Raw genomic sequence first — 20,606 nt, 5'->3', positions numbered from 1 at the left:
AAAAGTCCAAACGCGCTCTAATCACTCTCTCCCGGCGGAGAGCTCTGCGGAGAATTTGGGCTTCAACATCTACTGGCTCTTCGAGGTAGGGGCACGCCATGTCCGACACTTCCTACTGTCAGGTTTCCGACAAAGAGGCGGAGACAGTCAGGGTTAGTTGTGGTAAACCTGCTAGGGGGCAGGTTAGCTTCACGGAGTGTGTCGTCATAGTGACTCACTCAGGATTCATCTGAACTCGCTTTGTGAAACCGAAAACCCAGAGTTTTCGTTAACTCAGGGTATACTTACTCAGAGTTTGCACTAAACCGGCTTTCTGAAATAGGGCCCAGGTCAGACAGCCTAACATACTTCTGCTCCCCACCAAACAAAACACGCAGCAACATATTCTGTTCACAAAACAAAAGAGAAAAAAATAATAAAGGAAAGAGTTTAAAACTGTGGATGTACTTTAGAGCTTTAGTTTTTATACAAAATAGAAGCAGTTAAAAGTCAATATTACTTAACAGCTACAGCATGAAGAAATAAGTAACAGATTAACTGCTAATAAAGATCCTTTATCAACCAGTGTTACTGCAAATGGACCAAGTGTGACTAACATCTAATATTGTTTAATAACTTTAGTCTACTTATCAAGTATTGGTCGCTCTTACTGCAATTCGCTTTATTTCTGTGAACAATTACTGTATATTAACATATCATTAACATTGCTGTCAATTAATTTATATAAAAGAATCTGAATTAATTCTAAATTAGTGTAAGCCTTTGGCATTTGCTTAAAATAATATAAATCAGTAGAGTAAACTTTATTGTAATGTTACCCACTTTTTCTGATAGTTCCTTCGAAGCTAATTAGCGATTATTAGCTTACTAATAAACGGTAATTTAGTTGCTAAAACTATCCCATTAGACATGTGACAATAATATTATCTAAGCTGCACTTAGAAGAAATACATAGTTAACATGTTTTAGGTTAATCTTAACTCAGTGAGAATATAACGAACATTTGAACTTTTAGCAATGGTTAGCATGTAGCTACTCGACAATATCATTAAACCTATGGGTAAATGCTGCTAACTCGACATCAGTGTAACTATAAAGAGCTATTTAGTTTAAAAATACTTACTAAACAATGTTACCAGTATGGGAATGTTAACTTAACTTACCTGACTGTGGTAGCTCTCAGACCGCACACGCCTGCGGACTGGTACTAATCAACACTGTGTGGAGTTATGTCTTCACTCCGTGTCTACAGAACTTTACACTGACTTTTAACTCTGACGTTAGAGCTGGTTTACTCCTCACAGAGTTGTATATACTCTCTCTAGGTTAAAATAGGTTTACACTGAAATATTGACACTCCATTTTTTACTGTGCAGCACGTATAGTGGCTGTGTCCTGTTTTAAGATCATACATGTAAAATTGTTGTCTGACCTCCGTCTGCATGCAGGTAAACTGAGGGTCTGTTGAGCTGATCGCTGGTTTCGTGAGAAAAATGTCAGCTCGTTCTTTATGTTACAGAAGCACAGAAACACAAGACCAGGCGGAAAGAGACGATCGTTCGGTGAAAATGAGAATCTGCGAATGCAACATGTGGAACACGGAGAGTGGAATATGTAAACAAACCGGTTAACGTAACCCCCTCGGTGCACTCTGCATGCTAACTGTTAGCAGAGCTAGTGAAATCTCTGAAAACATCTGAGCACTTTTGCAAACATGTTCTATGTTGACAACCTGACCAGACATGTGAAGATTACGGCGCGACATTCGCAGCTAAAACACTGTTAAAAGTGTAGTTGGTGACAGAAAAACGGGATATTTTAAAACTACACCACCACCATTGCTGCCTGTGATTTGAAATGCATTCTGGGATACCTGGCTGCCCCAAGTCTACACAAGCAATCGATTATCTAGGATCGACCTGTTTTGACTTACTTTGCACGGCAACCAATCAAATGTTAGAGAAGCTGCATGGGCAGCGTTAACCCCGCCCCCTGAGTTTGATGGGTGAGGCTGACAGATAAAATTATTTCAAGATGAGAGCCAGACGCCAGGACTGCCAAAATGAAATAAATAAATATAGCATTAAATAATTAATTAAATGTGTCAATAATTAATTAAATGTGTCAATAATTAATTAAAATGTGAAATACATAAATAATTAATTAAATGTGTCAATAACTAATTAATTACATGTGTCATAACTATTTATTTAATTAATTAATTCCAATTTTAATTAATTATTGCCACATTTAATTAATTATTTAATGATGTATTTAATTAATTCATTATGGCAGTCCTGGCGTTCCATAGTGCCCACCACCCAGTTTTAAATGCATGTAGACATTGAGGGTTCTCAGGAGGGGCCGTGCTGTACAGTACATGTACAGTGTCCATTTTTTATTTATTTATTTATTTATTAACCTTTATTTAACCAGGAAGATCCCATTGAGATTAAAAACCTCTTTTTCAAGGGAGACCTGGCCAAGATAGGCAGCAGCAGATGTCTCACAGTTACAGAAATTACTCAAACACAGGCAGCAACAACACACATGCAACAATAAGTGAAAGAATACAAATAAAATAAAAAATAAAATTCAATAAAATTCAAATAAAATAAAAAGTCAGTTAAAATGACAATCAATCTAATTGAAACAGTTGCATGTTATGGACTTGGCCTCAAGGATTCGTAGTTTAGATTTAAAATCACTTAATGAAATGAATTCAGTCATTTTCCATTCCTTCTGCAGTTTGTTCCAGGCCAAGGGTGCTAAATGGACAAAAGCTCTTTTACCAAGTTCAGTTCGGGCAAATGGAACAGAAAGCAACAAGTAACCATGCGGACGAAGAGAATACCGACCAGCATGTTTCATTACAAGCAGGGAACATATATAAGAAGGCAGCAACCCAAGTATCGCCTTATATATAAAACTGTATAAATGAGAGTTCCTCCGACTTACCAAAGCAGGCCATCCTACCTGAGAGTATAACTCACAGTGGTGAGTCTGAAATTTACGGTTAGTGATGAACCTCAGAGAAGCACGATACACAGAATCAACCATTCGAAGACATTGAGCAGAAGCATTCATATATAGAATATCACCATAATCCAGCACAGGCAAGAATGTTGCAGCAACAAGCCGCTTCTTTGTATTAAAAGAGAAACACAACTTATTTTGAAAATAAAATCTCAGTTTTAACTTCAGGTTTTTCACAAGATTCTCTACATGTGGTTTGAAGGTAAGCGAGTCATCAATTAAGATTCCCAGATATTTATAGGTGTGAACCAACTCTATTTTATTACCTTCAAGAGTGGTTACTGATGGGATTGTTTGGGCTCGTCTCCTTGATTTAGAAAACAACATGAGCTTTGTTTTGTCTGCGTTGAGAACAAGTTTAAGCTGATGTAATGAGTGCTGGACAGCAGAAAAGGCTTTCTGCAAGGAGTTGATGGCTTGGACAAGAGTTGAACCACAGCTGTAAATAACTGTATCATCAGCATAGAAGTGCAAGTTTGCATCTGGCACATGTAGACTAAGATTGTTTACGTAAATGATAAATAGAAGGGGACCTAATACAGAACCCTGTGGCACTCCGTTGTGCACTGTAACAAAGTCAGAACATAGACCGTCAGATTTAATGCACTGAGTCCTGTTACTGAGGTAGTTTGAGAACCATGCCACTGCTCTCTCAGAGAGTCCTGACTGGAAGAGTCTAAGTTTTAAAATACAATGATCAACAGTGTCAAATGCTTTTGACAAATCAATAAAAAGGGATGCACAGTGTTGTTTTTTATCAAGTGCAATAGTAATATCATTTACCACTCTAATTGCAGCTGTGATAGTACTGTGATTCTTCCTAAAGCCTGATTGATATTCAGATAAAATGGCATTGATGTGCAAAAACTCCTTTAACTGCTCACACACAAGAGCTTCAAGAACTTTAGCCAGCACAGATAGATTAGATATTGGTCTGTAATTAGTTAACACTGCTGGGTCGCCCCCTTTTAATAGAGGAACAACAAAAGCTGATTTCCATACTGAGGGAATTTTATTCGTATCCAGTGTGAGGTTGAAAAGTGTTGTGAGAGGCTCTGCTACAAAATCAGCTGCCAGTTTCAAGAAGTAAGGATCTAGTAAGTCTGGCCCTGGAGATTTTCTAGGATCTAACAGTTTAAGAGCTTTACAGACCTCCTGCACAGAGAAAGGAACAAAGTTAAATGGCTGACCAGTGTACACCGGAAGGTTTGTGCCAGATTTTACAGAGACTGGGTTCAGAGAGTCAAACAAAGAGCCAGAAGATATAAAGTGCTTGTTAAAACAATTCATAATCTCCTTCCTATCATAAACAGGAACAGAATCCTTAAAAACATAGGTGGGTAGAGCGTGGGAGCTTTTACTCACTGAAAGAGACTTAATGATTTTCCAGAACTTCTGTGGATTATTTAGGTTCTCAGTGGTGACAGACAGATAATATTCTGTTTTAGCTTTCTTAATAGAGGAAGTACATCTGTTTCTTAGTTGTCTGAAAAGAAGCCAATCACTGGGGTAGCCTGTTTTCCTCGCTTTGGCCCAAGCCAGATTACGCTCATGAATGATATCTGCCAGCTCTTGGGAGAACCAGGGGTTTTCACGACCTTTTATCCTATATCTTCTTAATGGAGCATGTTTATTCACAATTTGCATAAACCCATCCTTAAAGAATGCCCACGCTAATTCTACATCAGGGATCAATCCTATTTTCTTCCAGTCATAATTTGACAAATCATGATAAAATGCTTGCTCATTAAAATGTTTAAGAGTTCTTTTAAAAATAATACCATGTTGTGACTTGGCCACTTTAGTATTTCTAATAGCAGCAACAACACAGTGGTCACTTAAGTCGTTACAAAAGACACCCAAAGATGAAAATTTATGAGGAACATTTGTCAAAATCAAGTCAATCAAGGTAGACTTTTCGGGGCTTTTGAGATTCGGCCGAGTGGGTAAATTGACCAGCTGGGTAAGACTGATAGAATCACAGAAAGATTTAAAATCATCTGAAACAGTTTTGAGCCAATCCCAGTTAAAGTCACCAGCTAGAACAAGCTCCCCATAATTTAGTCTGGACAGCAAAAGGTTTAAAGAACGCAGAGCTTCTGTGGAGGCAGAAGGGGGTCGATAGCAACAAGCAACTGTTATGCAAAGACCCTTTGCAACATTCACATTCAGAGCCAAAAATTCCAATTGTTTGCAAATTGATTCTGATAGAACTATTGTAGCATCGAATTTTGACTTAACATAAGCAGCAACACCACCACCTTTCTTAAACCTATCGGTGCGATAGATATTGTAGCCAGCCATGCTAACATGTTCATCAGATATATATTTAGACAACCAAGTTTCAGAAATGAGGACAATATCTGCATCTGTTGATTGAACCCAGATCTTGATCATATCCATCTTGGGTAACAAACTGCGCACATTAAGATGAACTATCTTCAGCCCAGGTGAGGATTTAAATTCAGATGGTGTCTGGCTACATTGCAGCTCAGGGCCTGGGTTAGGTTGCACATTACCAGATAAGAGCAGTAGTAAGACGATCAGAAGTCTCTGCTTTGTACTTATTGATTTTGACGTGTGAAATGTTGACACAAAGCAGGATTTTTCGTAACTAATTTTGTAATTGTACAAAGCAAGAAGGTTTTGAAGATGAGGTAAATCTTTCTGTAGTTCAAAATGATTAATGTCCTGTTCCAAATACATTGGAAATTGTACAGGATGTATAGCAGCAGTGACGCATGTAGATCTGGGAACCATGTCTCGCAGAATGGGGTCACTGTTAAATGTTCTCATCTTAGAAAAATTGAGAGTCCAAAAGTCCCCCACGGCCAATAAGCAAAGTAAAGTTATTAAAAAAGCCATTATCCAAAACACAATGATTGTTGATGCTGAATTAAATAGGCTGCACAAACCTAGGATGGCAAGTAAGGCTCCAGCCAAAAGTTCGGGTCCGGGTGGCTTGCTAGCAGAGGGCTTCTGCTAGCACATTCACCAATGTGGTGTAGAAGGCTTCAGTCAACAGCACAGCGCCCGATGTATTGCAGATAAGCTTTTCGAGCAGCACAGGCCTTGGTGTGGTGCTGATGTCTTGCACTAGCAACACAGATGCAGTTTGTTCAGCCGGCAGCAAAGGCCCTGGTGTGCTGCAGACGGCCCCAGCCAGCAGCACAGGCCCTGGGGTGTTGCCTATGGGTCCAGACGGCAGAACAGGCCCTGGTGTGCTGCAGATGGCCCCAGCCAGCAGTACAGGCCCTGGGGTGGTGCAGATGGGTCCAGCCGGCAGTACAGGCCCTGGTGAGGCTCAGTTGGTTTATGCTAGCAGCACAGGCCCTGATGTGGTGCCTATGGGTCCAGCCGGCAGTGCAGGCCCTGGTGAGGCTCAGTTGGTTTATGCTAGCAGAACAGGCCCTGGTGTGGTGCCTATGGGTCCAGCCGGCAGTACAGGCCCTGGTGAGGCTCAGTTGGTTTATGCTAGCAGAACAGGCCCTGGTGTGGTGCCTATGGGTCCAGCTAGGCCCTGGTGCGGTGCAGATGGCCTCAGCCAGCAGCACAGGTCCTGGGATGGTGCCGATGGATCCAGCTGGCAGCACAGGCCCCGGTGCAGTGAGATGGCCTCAGAAAACAGCACAGGCCCTGGTTGAGGCTCAGTTGGTTTATGCTAGCAGCACAGGCCCTGGTGTGGTGCAGACAACCTCTGGTAGTAGCAGAGGTCCCCCCCAAAAAAGACCACTTTCCAAGAATTTACAGAATAGTTTAAAATACTCTTTGTGTCTGTATCCAGGTTGGATGAGCGCCGAGTATTTGTATATGTGTGCATGAGGGTGGGAATGCATGTTTAGGTCTGTGTGCGCCTATTCGTCTGTGTCTATATGTCAGCTCGGGTCTTACACTCCACCCCCTTGGAACATCTCAGGCCCTCCAAGGTATGGAGGCTTATTTCCCCTCACCACACTCCCTGCTGGTGGCTGATGCCCTCAGACATCGGTGCGTTCTTGGTGTCCAGGGCTGGGCGCTCAGGTTTGTACCAGCTTACTCCCCGGTACGGCTGCTTGGTGGGGCCTGGTGCCTGTGGCTCGGTCGGGCCCCTTGCGGGGGCTCGATTCACTCTGGCACAGCTGACTGCCGGCAGAGCCCGCGTGTACGTCACTGCAGCCCCCTCTGGCTTCTGCTCTGTGGCTGTTGGGTGACCCCTCATCTGGGGTTCTCCTCAGCTCTTCCCAGGAAGGTGGCACGGTTGCCCCTCCGGTGGTCCTCTTTGGGCGCTCGCACTCTGGGGGCCTCTGGATGTCTGGGGCCTGGATCTCCTCCATGCCTGCTTCATGCCCTGGGGGACGAGGCTGTGGCTCCCCACACCAGCAGATCGTTACATGGAGAAGCCTTTTGAATAGACGAGCACTCATCCACACAGGTGTTCACACACACAAGCTACACCTTTCTTGGCTGCTACCTCAAACCACATTGTGCGATGTCAATCTTGCGTGCTGCACAATCACATTCAGTATTTAATATTTACTGTTATTTACACTTAGCTAGATTATTGCAATGGTGTTGTGTTATTATGTTGCTCTCTTTTTTGCTTGTTTTCTCTTATTTTCTTCTCTCAACAGGTGACCTGGGAGATATTTTTTAAGTGCCCTTTCTCACTGTCCCTCTTCCCCTTTTCTTCCTTCCTTCCTTCCTTCTGTTACGTCTGGTTCAGTTTGGGTAAGAAGGAAAAACAGCCGAGTCCGTGTAGGTGACAAACATAGTGATTTTATTACATACTTCTAAGACAGAAGCATGGGAAGACAAGCGTACAGCCACAGATCTCCAAAGAGTGGACAGCTCCCCGTCCTTATATAACCCATGATGACGTAACACAGTCAGACCTTACTGGAAATGATAACAGTCTCCCCATAGTCCAAAGTTCTCCTTATACAAACATCAGATGATACTTTAGAGAAAAACAAGTGTGTGACATGTCATGTTGTGCAGTTCTGTGAGCCTGTGTGTCCAACTAGAGAATGTCCTGACATGACCTCCCTGTGTAAATAAGGGTAAACGTGCGTGTTTACATAACTCTCTATGTGCATGTTCTGATGTAGGCCTGCAAATGAATTAGAACAAGGTCCTGCTGGACCCTCCAGTTATGGACGGTGAATACAATGCTGTGGATACCATTTGAGACTTGATTACAATGATGATAACCTGCATACATTAATCTTTACTCAGATTACCATAGATATAAAACAAAGATTATACTGTCATCAGATTCCACAATGGTAAATGATTAATGATTGATACTTCTAATTATAACTGTGATCATAAAAATACAAAATAAAATATCTCCTGGTCACACTTCCTTCCTTCCTTCCTTCCTTCCTTCCTTCCTTCCTTCCTATCCCCCAGTCATGTCTGTCCTATCTGTAACAACTGAAAATAAATTAAAATAAATAAATAATAACAAAGGTTGATCAAATGGACCAATATGGCAAGGCCGTGATGGTCCATTTGGTAAATTAAGTTAGTTGGGCATCTTTTTTGGCCTTCAGACAATAATTCTGATGGCTAAAAAACGAAACGGGACAACAACAAGAAAAGAAAGAAAGAAAAAAGTAATAAAAATGTATCTAAAACATATTTTAAGATGAATCTTTTTATGACTGAGTAAAAAAAAATGCTAAAATTCGAGTGCAGTGTTGAGTAAAATGGTTTTATTAAAATTTAATTGACCCTTTGAAATTATTTGTTGGAAGTCTTAAATCCCACTGAACAGGGGAAGAGAAAGAGACAGAGACACAAAGATAGCAACACAGAGGTAAATAAACATGGAGACAAGACACTGAGAATAAGACAGAAGGGGAAATGCCCAAAGTCTCATATCTCTGACAAGTTAAGTCACTTTTATTCATAAAAAAACCCAGAACTTAAATATAATTATAAACCACACATAAACATAATCATAGAACAATTAAAAGTATAACATACCAAAAACACATCAAATGGAGAGTGAAGCAAATATTATTAATAACAACAAATGCACATATTAATAATATAAACCAAAATCCTTCAATAAAAAGGCTACAAACAGAAACAACAATTTGAAACAGCAATAAGAAAACAGTGAAAGTGACTACAGATATAGACCTTCCTAGGGAGGCCTGAAGTGCAAACATACCCTCTACACTCCCTTCATAAAACAGGGGACCATGATTACCACCATAGTTGGCCGGTCTGAAGGCACTGACCTCAACTTCCATACAATGTTTGAGCAGGACAACCAGGACAGACCCACAACATACAGAGCCTTAAGTGACCGCAGGCAAATCTCATCCACCCCACCACCACAGTGATGGGCAAGTCTCCCTGCCCACTGTACAAAATGTGCTTCACAGACGTTGTTTCATGTTGTAAAGATTGTGCCTTAAAAAAATAGCCACAAGAAGTTTTAAAGAAATCTTTATTTCACTTTTAAGACACATAACCAACACCAACATACGAATCAACAGGATGAGCACATGCTGAAATTCAGTCTTCATGAAAATCAAGATTAAATCACAAAATGTTTGGTCTCATGTGTGTTTCTTTCCAGCTTTGACTCTGTGGAGTAAAACCTCTCCACTAAACAAAAAAATAAAACATCTCAGCAACTTTTTTGTCACCTCCACAGCTCAACACGATACAAATATCACATCAAATGAATGTAAATACGTGTTTCATCTTCATTACAGGTTTTAATGGAATATGCAACAAACAGAATTAGGGCTGTGACATATCATATGATCTGCAATAATACTGGTATAAATGTTTACAAAAAAGTGTGTTTAGAGGAACATCATGTGTTTGCATTCACCCCAATGAGTCAACCCCAGTCATGTCTCACAGCCAGAGCCATATGTCGGGCTCCAGTCACAGTTTGGTAGCTGAATGTTCGCAAAATATGCAAGAAAACTTTTCCCACTGAAAGTGAAAAAAGCAAACCTGTTACAACACTTTAAGCAAAAACACACTTGAGTACAACCGGGCTGTGAAGGCACGTGAGCAGGAGATACTAGCAGCAGTGATGTGCGACCCAAAGGTAAACAAATGATTCAACCATGCATCACTGGAGCACTCGCGAGTTACATTTCATATAACAGCAAGAGCAGTCAGTGGATGGAAATTACTGATGTGCTACACGGTGGAAAAGCAGGAGGTTAAAAAGCTCGACCCAAGATGAAACAAACCAGGTAGAATTTCTTTTCCTTATATGCAGAGGTGGAAAGAGTACTAAAATATTTTACTCAAGTAAAAGTACTATTACTTTGCTGAAATTTTACTCAAGTACAAGTAAAATTACCTGTCTAAAAATGTACTCAAGTAAAAGTAAAAAGTAGCTCATTTAAAATGTACTCAGAGTAAAAGTTACATAGTTACTTTTCTGTCAGCAGGAGGACAGCCGCTTCTGAGTAGTGCAAAAAAGGACAGTGGGATATAAATCTCAAAGTAGTTCTTTTTTAGTGAAAAGAAAAACTTTACAAATTAAAGTGCAGTGGCAGTTAAACTGCAAGTCTATACATGAAAATGGATAATGGTCACCAAAGCAATCAACCAAACCAAACCGTCAGGTATCACAGTGTTTTCAATACAAAACCATATCATTCTTTCACATGAGAATGTGTTCTAAACTGTCAAATAAGAGAACAAGTACTGAACTGAACGGCAGCTGCTTTAAAAATGTTTTTGAATTTTTTAAACTTGGCCCTGCCCTACTGTACCTCTAGATTAAAGTTCCTTTGTATCCATCCTAGAGTGTTACTCTCTGAACTTCCTGTTAATTTTGAGGAGCAGTTGATTTTCAGAGTTAGTAGAGTTCATCCTTGCTCACTTTGCAGTGAACAGTAGTCCAGCACAGCTAAAGAGACGCTCGAAGGCAGCTGAGGCAGGCAGGCCAGTGTTAAGTTTGAGAGAAAGTTTTTTGATGTCCCTAATAAGACATCAATGCATTACATAGCTACCGCTGGTAAATTATACCAATATACCTCGTGGGGTTTTTTTATTGGACAGTAACAGGCTAGTTAACGGGAGGTTGCAAGTGCTAATTAACAAGTAACAGAAGTCAGCTGTCTTTGACTAATCTAAGGTAAGTGAGCGCTCTGTTATTCTTTTGCCTGCAGTGTGAACATATGTGGGTTAAGTAAGAAAGTAGCCGCTTCTGTCTTTAATTTAACTATTTTTTTAAATAAATTCTTATTATTAACAAACAGGAAAAACGTAGGTAAACACATTTTCTTTTGGCAATTTACCAACCCAGTAAAAAAAATGTAAGTTGCGTGGACAACAACGTGCCCGATTACAGCAAGTTGCTAGTACCAACCAACGTTATCTGTGTTCTTCACAGATGTCTTAACTTAATGTGATTAATTTGAACACAGCCTTTTTGCTACCATAACGGTACGAGTTGTATTTAACTTACCTCCACATGCTTGCGCAGGTTTGATGTGGAATTTTTAAAAGCTGCTAACTCGGTCTCTCTGGGCAAACACAGCTTACACTGCATAATAAAGCTGTTGCCTTTCTTGCACTTGAAGCCGAAATGGTCCCTTAAATACGGCCAGGGGTTCACATCCGTTTCTTCGAGTTCAGGGTCAGCAGAATTCGACGGGGCTTCTTTTTTCACTGGATCCATAACACCGATGTCAGACTCCATCTTTAACGTGACCTTAGCGCCAATTTGTTCTACTACCCATCATTCCCTGCAGTATTTCCGAAGTGCAATGGTTTTTTTAATTTACTCAGTAACGGGTGTGATTGAAAACGTAGCGAACTACAATACTTTTTAAAAAATATACTTAAGTAAAAGTAAAATTACAGACTTGAAAAATGACTTTAAAAAGTACAAATACACAAAAAAACTACTCAATTACAGTAACGCAAGTAAATGTAATTCGTTACTTTCCACCTCTGCTTATATGACAGAATTGTGCAGGCTCCGCATTACAAGGTTATTTTGGATATTAAGCTAGAGTGTAAGCACTTGTAATACACTTTTCTTAAAACTTCCAGGAAAAACACCCCTGAGGATACTTATGTGCTCATATTTCATGTATGCCGTGTCACTAACATTGCACTATAATGTTGTTCATAGAGTATTTAAAGGTAGAATGGGAGGCAGAGCCTTCAGCTTTTAAGATTAGACTTAAAACTTTCCTTGTTGCAGATGGGGGTCCCTCCCTGAGCCTGGTTCTGCTGGAGGTTTCTTCCTGTTAAAAAGGAGTTTTTCCTTCCCACTGTCGCCAAAACGCTTGCTAATAGGGGGTCATATGACTGTTTGGGTTTTCTCTGTTTTCATTGTATTATTGTTGGGTCTTTACCTTACAATATCAAGCACCTTGAGGTGGCCACATTTTCACACTTTGAATTAGCTAAGCTGTCATCAGTGACAGCAGCTCACTGGAAGAGAAAGATGGAAAATCCATCATTTACTTACACATATAAATGCTGCTGCCTGCCGAGCTGATAAAATGTACATTATTTTTTTTAAATGTAAGTTTCTTGAAATATTATTTTGAGGCTATATCTCCCACCCCTACATACAATAAACAATACAGAGTTTTTTAAGGAAGGAGGTCATCTGATCTGCTCTGATCTGGCTTCTCAGTGGACTGCTTCATCTGACAGTTCTCCCACTTTTAACTAGTGTGAATCCTCATGTGTCTTTGTAACTGTATCCTCTGAATGAAGCTTTTCACCTGTGTGGATTCTCATGTGAGTTTTCAAGTTTATCATCAGGCTGAATCTTTTTCCGCAGGTGCTGCAAGAATGTGGCTTCTCACCTGTGTGAACCCTCATATGTCTCGTTAGTTTGGATCTGTACTCAAAGGTTTTTCCACAAATCTCACATTTCACAAACTTTTTACTTGTGTCAGTTTTACGCTGACTCTCTGACACAGGAAAGTTGTCTTGCTGATCTCTGCTCTCTGGTTCAGGAGAGCTGGAAGAAAGGAGATGTTCACTGTCCAGCTCTGGCTCACTTTCCTCATAAGTAGGAGCCACCATGAAGATAATAATGCCTTCAGTCTCCTGCTTCACTACAAGCTGATCTACGTCCTGACTGGTGCAAGGTTCCTCCTCTTCCTCTTTTATCTGTGGAAGCTCCGGATCCTCCTGGTCGAGGCTGAAGTTTCTCTCCTGGTCCCCAAAAACCAGTTCCTCCTCACATTCATGCTGTTGTGGGAAAGCTGAGGTGACAAATGGACAAAATTACTTGTCTTAGATAAATATAGAAGTATAACAAGAATGACTACTCGGCAGTGGTGTCTACAGCTGTCCATTTCCAACTCTACAACAGAGTTTAATCAAAATATCATCCGAAATATCATCATATCATTTACCCAGACCTGGAAACTGTTAAAATAAGATTTCATGCACTCACTTCTAACACGTTAGTAAATTTCTATGCACCAATCACAGTTTGTCCACCAATTACTGTTGGAAAGATGTTTATGTAAATGATAAGACAAACATCAGACAGAAGGGGAAATTTAAAAGTAGGATTAAAATATGGGGATAAAAAGCAGCGAAGCTCTCAGAAAACCTCGACTAACAATCAGCTGAGTTTATTTAAACACTGGCCTTGAAGAACTCTGATGTGTTTCCAAAATATCTTTATTGAATGAATTAAAGTCATATTAATTTTTAGGTAAGACCATTACGGTTTTACATACCCCTGCTGTGTAAGTTCATTTCAGGTTTCCAGATGTTATCCAGCTGTCTGAGCTGCTCTTCTTCAGTCCAGATGAGGCCTTCATCCTCCTGTTTGAGTACAATCTTTTCTACGTCATCGCTGATGCAGAGTTCCTCCTCTTCCTCTTTGATCTGTGGAGGATCTGGGCCCTCCTGGTCCAGACTGGAGTTCCTCTCCTGGTTGGAGACCTGCTGGTCATACAGGCCCTCCTCTTCCTCACACTTCATGTTAGGGGGAGATCTTGAGGAACAAAGGGTCACTGAGGAAAAAGGTTAATAATGTGATGACAGGAAAACACATCTGAGCAAATATAGTCCACTCTGAGCATGTCCTCATATGTGAGTGAAATTTAAACTGTACAAACGTGAACAATGAAAGTGTAAGTTACTCTCGAGCTCTGATACTCTTATTAGGAAAGTTCAGAGTACAAATCATTCAGGTAGCTGCTGCCAGCTTCACGCTGCAAGTAAATGTTTGTCATTGTTGTAGATTAAACTGAAAATCTCACAGTGCCATAGCAGATAAGTACCAGTCAGGTTTCACAGCCAGTCATTGCACAGAATCAACCCAACTAAAGTCATCAGTGATCTGAAGATTATTAGGGACTCAGAGTTTCAGTCTTAGTTCTATTTGATCTCATTGCTGCCTTTGATACTGTTGATCATGACATTTTAAATCAAAGGTTTCATCATTTAGTTGGTTTAACTGGACAGTTCTCAATTGGCTCTCGACCTTTGACCCAGTTAAACCTCTCAGGTCATCAGGTTCAGATCTGTTAACTGTTCCCAAAATCAGATGTAAGTGTGCTAAGAGTGTGTTCAGTTACTGTGCTCCTGTTCTTTGGAGCATGCAGCCATAGTTTGCCTGCTGTGGCTGCATTCAAAACTAACAACTATGTTTCCATGCTTTGTGAATAACACTGACATCTGTGAGATTTGAGCTGATTTAGTTCGAGTTAAGACTGTTTATTAGAACATTACAAAGTTATTTTAAAAACTTCATCATTTTCTTGAACCCAAATATAATTCAGTTGAAAAATATACATTTTAACATGAGGTGAGGATGGTGGGGGAGGCACGATGGTCTTGTAGGGTTAGACCCTGATTAAGGGGTATTTTTGAAAGTAAAGCCCATCTCTCAAAGTCCCTGCCGGCCTGCCTCCACCTCGGGAAGTCTGTGGGTGCAGACGGACGTGAGGAGCACCACAGGCGGCAGAGGACTGTCTGTAGCCCCGGAGTGAGGGTCAGAGAGCCGAAGCAGACAGCGAACTGTGGCACAGTGCAGAAAACCGAAGCTTTCCCTCCCTGTTTGGTTTTGATGTGTCTCATGAAAGTCTATTGTTAAAAGTTGACCTTTAAAAAAAACGGACGCACTTGTTTGATTAGCTGCTCTCTGATTTTAGCCTGTTAGCTTACAGACTGAGCTCAGATCGTTCCTGTGTTAGTTCATTGAGAACATCACAGTTTTACATACCTGCTGCGTGACTTCATCTCGGGTCTCCGGCTGATATACAGCAGTCTGAGCCAGTGGCGGATCTCATCATCCTGGACGACTGTTTTTAATGTTTTTAACCACGGAGATTTCTTCTGCATCATCAGTCTCTCATTGTTAAACTCTCCCAGAAACTGAAGACAGTTGTGCCATTTCCGCGCTTCTTCTTCTTCTATTGAGTAGACGGCAGACTACACATGTCCAAGGGTAATACTGTCCTCCTCAGGCCATTGGCATCAAGTCAAAGCCTTAAAGTCTGGTACTTTGCGCATGGTCATTTTTTACGAACAGCAGAATCACAAGACAAAGCGTGCCAATGTTTATACTTTTCACTGTGACTGCCAAATAGATGAAAAAGTAGATGTTAAAAAACAACTTATAGTTTTGTCATTGGGCTGGTAGAAAGCTATGAGTTTCTGTCCCTTTGTCTGACCTTAGAGACTTATTTTAAAAGGAAACATTACAATCCTTTAAAGCAAGTATTTTCACCTCTGTTCCCCCCTCTGTACTTAGCTTTTTTGTTGTCATGTCAGTAATTGTCCAGTTGATGGCTCCCTTGGATCACAAGCCTGTCTCATGAGTCCAAGTGAATATATTCTTAATAAACAGCTTTGAAGAATTTGTGACCAACTTTGTTTAATTCGGAACATCATCATCATGAGTCAAACTCACTCTTGGATCTACAAAATATTTAACAAAAACAAACATCACTGAATCATAAGGTATTTGCTCCAACTCTTAGTCCAGAAACACATGAGTGAACTAGATCAGCTGCTCCTCCAGTTCAGCTGTGGATTTATATCATTATTTATATTTGTAAAGTGGATATGCAGTTTTTCAGTACTAATATAAGCATTTTATATCATTGCTTTATTGACAGATGTTTGGTGTTCAAGGTCAGGCATCAGTTTGAAAAAAACAAACAAACACACTGAGTTGAACTTGAACTTCCTACTGACAAAAACTAAAATTGGTGCAAAAATAACCAGAAACATATAAGAAGCATCCTGGAGGTGCTGCAGACAAGATAGGACCAATAACATGTCAACAGGAAATCCTTTTTACTAATTTGTTTATTTCTTTTTAGATTTTTACTCTCCATTTTAAGCCATGATGTTTGCTGATACTGTGTTCCTACTGTTTGTTCTCATTAATAGTTCTGTTTTTAACATTCTGTGCTGAAGCTGGAGGAAATGTTTCTACAGTGTCAGATGATACAGCTCCAAACTAAATAAGTGACTAACTAACGATGCTTTAATACACTTTACTATAAATTATGATATAGTGCACTTTCTTAAAATTTCTTATTGCTCTGTAATTAATTGTTTTCTTTATAAATGTACAAATGAGAATAAAATCTGTGTGATAAAGGAAGGTCTGTAGACTTCTCTGTTAAGATCAGTGAAGAGAAACAACAACATACAAATACCTAAGAAAAATATTCAGTAAACATTTAGAAGATAGAGAAGTTTATGTTGTCATGTGGAGAAATTTTTCAAATAAAAATATCCATAAGCATTGATAGTCTCCATGGCTGAACAGACACAGGAAAGAGCTCCACCTATAAAACGTAAAAACATCAAGACAACATGTTGAAGATGTCGAGGTACTGCCCATAATGTTTGACTGACATCTGATTTATGTGCAGCACATAAATACCACAATAATGATGGAGAGAAACTAAAAGGGAACTAAAATACAGATTTAAACTTACAACAATATGAAAGACTTCAGTCTATTTCACTTTAATCAACTCAGCAGTGGTTCCATAATTACAGTAAAGACTCAGTCCAGCATAGAGCGGCTGAGTGAATGTGGTCTGGACTCTGTGGAGGAGAGTCATGGTTTCAGAGACGCTGTAGAAGGACAAAATACCTGCTCTGTGATCCAGGTACACTCCTACTCTGGAGGAACGAGGACCTGAGACAGGAGTTTGGATGTTGTTGTACCAAAATGTAAAACTGTTGTTGTTACAATCTAATGACCAAGATTTGTCATTATATCCAAATCCACATTCATTACCCCATCCTTCTCTGCTGATATTCTTGTATGCGACTGCTACATAAACTCCTCCCCCTCTCCACTCCACCTCCCAGTAACAACGTCCAGTCAGACTCTCTCTACTCAGGACCTGACGCCATCTAGTGAATCTGTCTGGATGATCAGAATAAGACTGTTGTTGATTCATTAATGTTGCTTTTCTGTTCCCCTCTGATAATAACAGCTGTTTGTTTGCTGTGTTTGGATCCAGTGTGATTTCACATGAATATTTTAAGAATCCAGCTCTGGTCTTTGGCTCTGGTTGTGACAGTGAAACATCCACTTCAGTGACTGTCAGTGAGATGTTTGTCCGTTCCTCTCTCAGAATGTCCTGTAGTTTATCTCTGACCTCTGACACAGCTGCTGTCACATCCTCAAAGTAGCTCAGAGGACGGATATTGATGCTGGATGAGTCTGTAGACTCACTGAGTGCTGACAGTGAGGGGTAGTTGTGTAGAAACTGGATGTGATCCTCTGTGTGTGAGAGCTGCTTCAGCTCAGCATCTTTCCTCTTCAGCTCAGTGATCTCCTGCTCCAGCTTCTCCTGAAGCTCTTTGACTCGACTCACTTCAGTTTCCTGCTGGGATCTGATCTGCTGCTTCACATCAGAGCTTCTTTTCTGGATGAGATGGATCAGCTCAGTGAAGATCTTCTCACTGTGCTCCACTGTTTGATCAGCAGACTGATTGATGGCCTCCACCTCCTGTTGAAGCAGCTTCACATCTTTCTCTCTGTCCTGGATTCTCTGCTGGATGTTTTGTCGACTCACCTCCAGCTCTCTCTGCCTCTCAGTCCTTTCTGCTGCAGCTGAGACTGTGTCGTGGCCTTTATGTTCATCCACAGAGCAGAGATAACAGATACTCTGCTGATCAGTACGGCAGAACATCTTCATCACCTCATCATGACGAGAGCAGATCTTCTCCTGGAGCTTCTTGGAGGGCTCCACCAGCTTGTGTTTCTTTAATGGAGCCACATCATAATGAGGCTGAAGGTGTTTCTCACAGTAAGATGCCAGACAGACTAAACAGGACTTGAAGGCTTTCATTTTTCTTCCAGTGCAGACATCACAGGCCACATCTTCAGGTCCAGCATAGCAGTGATCAGCAGGAGCAGCTTGGAGTCCAGTCTTCTTCAGCTCCTCCACTAAAACTGCTAACATGGTGTTTTTCACCAGGACAGGCCTCGCTGTGAAAGTCTGTCTGCACTGAGGGCAGCTGTAGATTTTCTTCTTTTCCTCTTCATCCCAGAAGCTTTCAATACAGTTCATGCAGTAGCTGTGTCCACAGGGAAGAGCCACCGGATTCTTCAGTAGATCCAAACAGATCGAACAAGAGAAGGTTTCTCGGTCCAGCTGAACACTTTTCTGCGCCATTTCACCCAACAGTGTCAGTGACTGTGTGAGTTTCACTTCCTCAGAACTGAAACTGCTCTGATCTAAACAACATAGGTTTCTGTAGCGAATGGGATCTGTCAGCTCTTATACGTCACCACATGTTGGTTGCACCCATCTTCAAACTGCAGATCAGAAGGGGAGGGAACAAGGGAACATGTGGACAGAGAGGAGGTGCTGAGTTAGAGAGCAGGAAGAGGGAGGGTTATCAGACACTAATTCAATCCTGGAACATGTGAGCCTGTGAGTTTTTCATTTAAAAATAGCACTGCTCAGCCTTTAAAGTTGTTAAATAAACTTAACATTTAAAAGACAATCTTTTTATGTAAATTTGTTTAAATTATCATTTTAGTCATTACAGGATATCAAATACTGCAGCTGAACTAAGAAATTGTTGTAGAAAAAAGCAATAAAAGGTCGTTCCCCCTCTGTCCCCTCCTGGTCACCTGTGCCTCAATTTTATGAGATGAGATGGATCAGCTCAGTGAAGATCTTCTCACTGTGCTCACTGTTTTATCAGCAGACTGATTTTATTCCACAACCTAGACATCCACATTACTCACACTCTCATAACACATACATATAGGGCCTTGGGATCGGGCATGTTATACGGTGTCCAGAGGACGGTCTTTGTATTCAACCTCACCTCTGGCGCCGGTGCCTATGGAGCGCCAGGACTGCCATAATGAATTAATTAAATACACCATTAAATAATGAATTAAATGTGGCAATAATTAATTAAAATTGGAATTAATTAAATAAATAGTTATGACACATGTAATTAATTAATTATTGACACGTTTAATTAATTATTTATGTATTTCACATTTTAATTAATTATTCCATCCATCCATTCGCTTCCGCTTATCCTTTTCAGGGTCGCGGGGGGCGCTGGAGCCTATCCCAGCTGTCATAGGGCGAGAGGCGGGGTACACCCTGGACAGGTCGCCAGTCTGTCGCAGGGCCAACACACATTTAATTAATTATTAAATGTCTTTGTATTCAACCTCACCTCTGGCGCCGGTGCCCACCTCTCAGTTTTAAATGCATGTAGACATTGAGGGTTCTCAGGAGGGGCCGTGCTGTACAGTACATGTACAGTGTTCATTTGTGTCTGTATCCAGGTTGGATGAGCGCCGAGTATTTGTATATGTGTGCATGAGGGTGGGAATGCATGTTTGGGTCTGTGTGTGCCTAGTCTTAGACTCCACCCCCTTGGAACATCTCAGGCCCTCCAAGGTATGGAGGCCTATTTCCCCTCACCACACTCCCTGGTTGATGAACTCAGACATCGGTGCATACTTGGTGTCCAGGGCTGGGCGCTCAGGTCTGTACCAGCTCACTGCTGGTACGGCTGCTCTGTGGGGCCTGGTGCCTGTGGCTCGGTCGGGCCCCTTGCGGGGGCGATTCACTCTGGCACAGCTGGCTGCCTGCAGAACTCGCGTGTACGTCACTGCAGCCCCCTCTGGCTTCTGCTCTGTGGCTGTTGGGTGACCCCTCATCTGGGGTTCTCCTCAGCTCTTCCCAGGAAGGTGGCACGGTTGCCCCTCCGGTGGTCCTCTTTGGGCGCTCGCACTCTGGGGGCCTCTGGATGTCTGGGGCCTGGATCTCCTCCATGCCTGCTTCATGCCCTGGGGGACGGGGCTGTGGCTCCCCACACCAGCAGATCGTTACATGGAGAAGCCTTTTGAATAGACGAGCACTCATCCACACAGGTGTTCACACACACAAGCTACACCTTTCTTGGCTGCTACCTCAAACCACATTATGCGATGTCAATCTTGCGTGCTGCACAATCACATTCAGTATTTAATATTTACTGTTATTTACACTTAGCTAGATTATTGCAATGGTGTTGTGTTATTATGTTGCTCTCTTTTTTGCTTGTTGTCTCTTATTTTCTTCTCTCAACAGGTGACCTGAGAGATATTTTTTAAGTGC

The 20,606-nt window shown here is 41.2% G+C and overlaps 2 protein-coding genes across 4 annotated transcripts; both read right to left on the bottom strand.

The window, feature by feature from the left end:
* Positions 1-9,461: 9,461 nt before the first annotated feature.
* LOC147307756 (uncharacterized) lies at positions 9,462-14,033 on the bottom strand. The gene is made up of 2 exons (XM_086273189.1): positions 13,725-14,033; positions 9,462-13,238 (listed from the first exon to the last, which is right to left on the bottom strand). The coding sequence occupies exons 1-2, from the start codon at positions 13,969-13,971 to the stop codon at positions 12,694-12,696; spliced, it is 792 nt and encodes a 263-aa protein (XP_086129315.1). The 5' UTR covers positions 13,972-14,033; the 3' UTR covers positions 9,462-12,693.
* Positions 14,034-16,970: 2,937 nt separating this feature from the next.
* On the bottom strand, positions 16,971-18,662 carry LOC147307755 (tripartite motif-containing protein 16-like). 3 transcript variants are annotated; one of them, XM_086273067.1, is made up of 2 exons: positions 18,307-18,647; positions 16,971-18,135 (listed from the first exon to the last, which is right to left on the bottom strand). In XM_086273067.1, the coding sequence occupies exons 1-2, from the start codon at positions 18,645-18,647 to the stop codon at positions 16,971-16,973; spliced, it is 1,506 nt and encodes a 501-aa protein (XP_086129193.1). The 3 variants fall into 3 exon arrangements, with proteins under 3 accessions (XP_086129193.1, XP_086129192.1, XP_086129194.1); XM_086273066.1 differs by having other exon boundaries at positions 16,971-18,272; positions 18,351-18,647; XM_086273068.1 differs by having other exon boundaries at positions 16,971-18,662.
* Positions 18,663-20,606: the final 1,944 nt, after the last annotated feature.

This window comes from Aulonocara sp. 'chitande type north' Nkhata Bay, linkage group LG18 (assembly GCF_057382095.1).
Source record: "Aulonocara sp. 'chitande type north' Nkhata Bay isolate Kocher_YH1m ecotype deep benthic linkage group LG18, A_spYH_male_GT1.1, whole genome shotgun sequence".
Lineage (NCBI taxonomy): Eukaryota > Metazoa > Chordata > Actinopteri > Cichliformes > Cichlidae > Aulonocara > Aulonocara sp. 'chitande type north' Nkhata Bay.
Note: the sequence above shows the minus strand (reverse complement) of the source record. Positions and strands in the feature narration are given on the sequence as shown.

Bases quoted from the DNA above. Each gene is read 5' to 3' on its own strand.
- LOC147307756 (XM_086273189.1), bottom strand. From the start codon at position 13,971: ATGAAGTGTGAGGAAGAGGAGGGCCTGTATGACCAGCAGGTCTCCAAC. The intron at 13,239-13,724 runs GTATGTAAAACC...TTGTCACCTCAG, and splicing joins AATGAACTTACACAGCAGGG to CTTTCCCACAACAGCATGAA.
- LOC147307755 (XM_086273068.1), bottom strand. From the start codon at position 18,647: ATGGCGCAGAAAAGTGTTCAGCTGGACCGAGAAACCTTCTCTTGTTCG.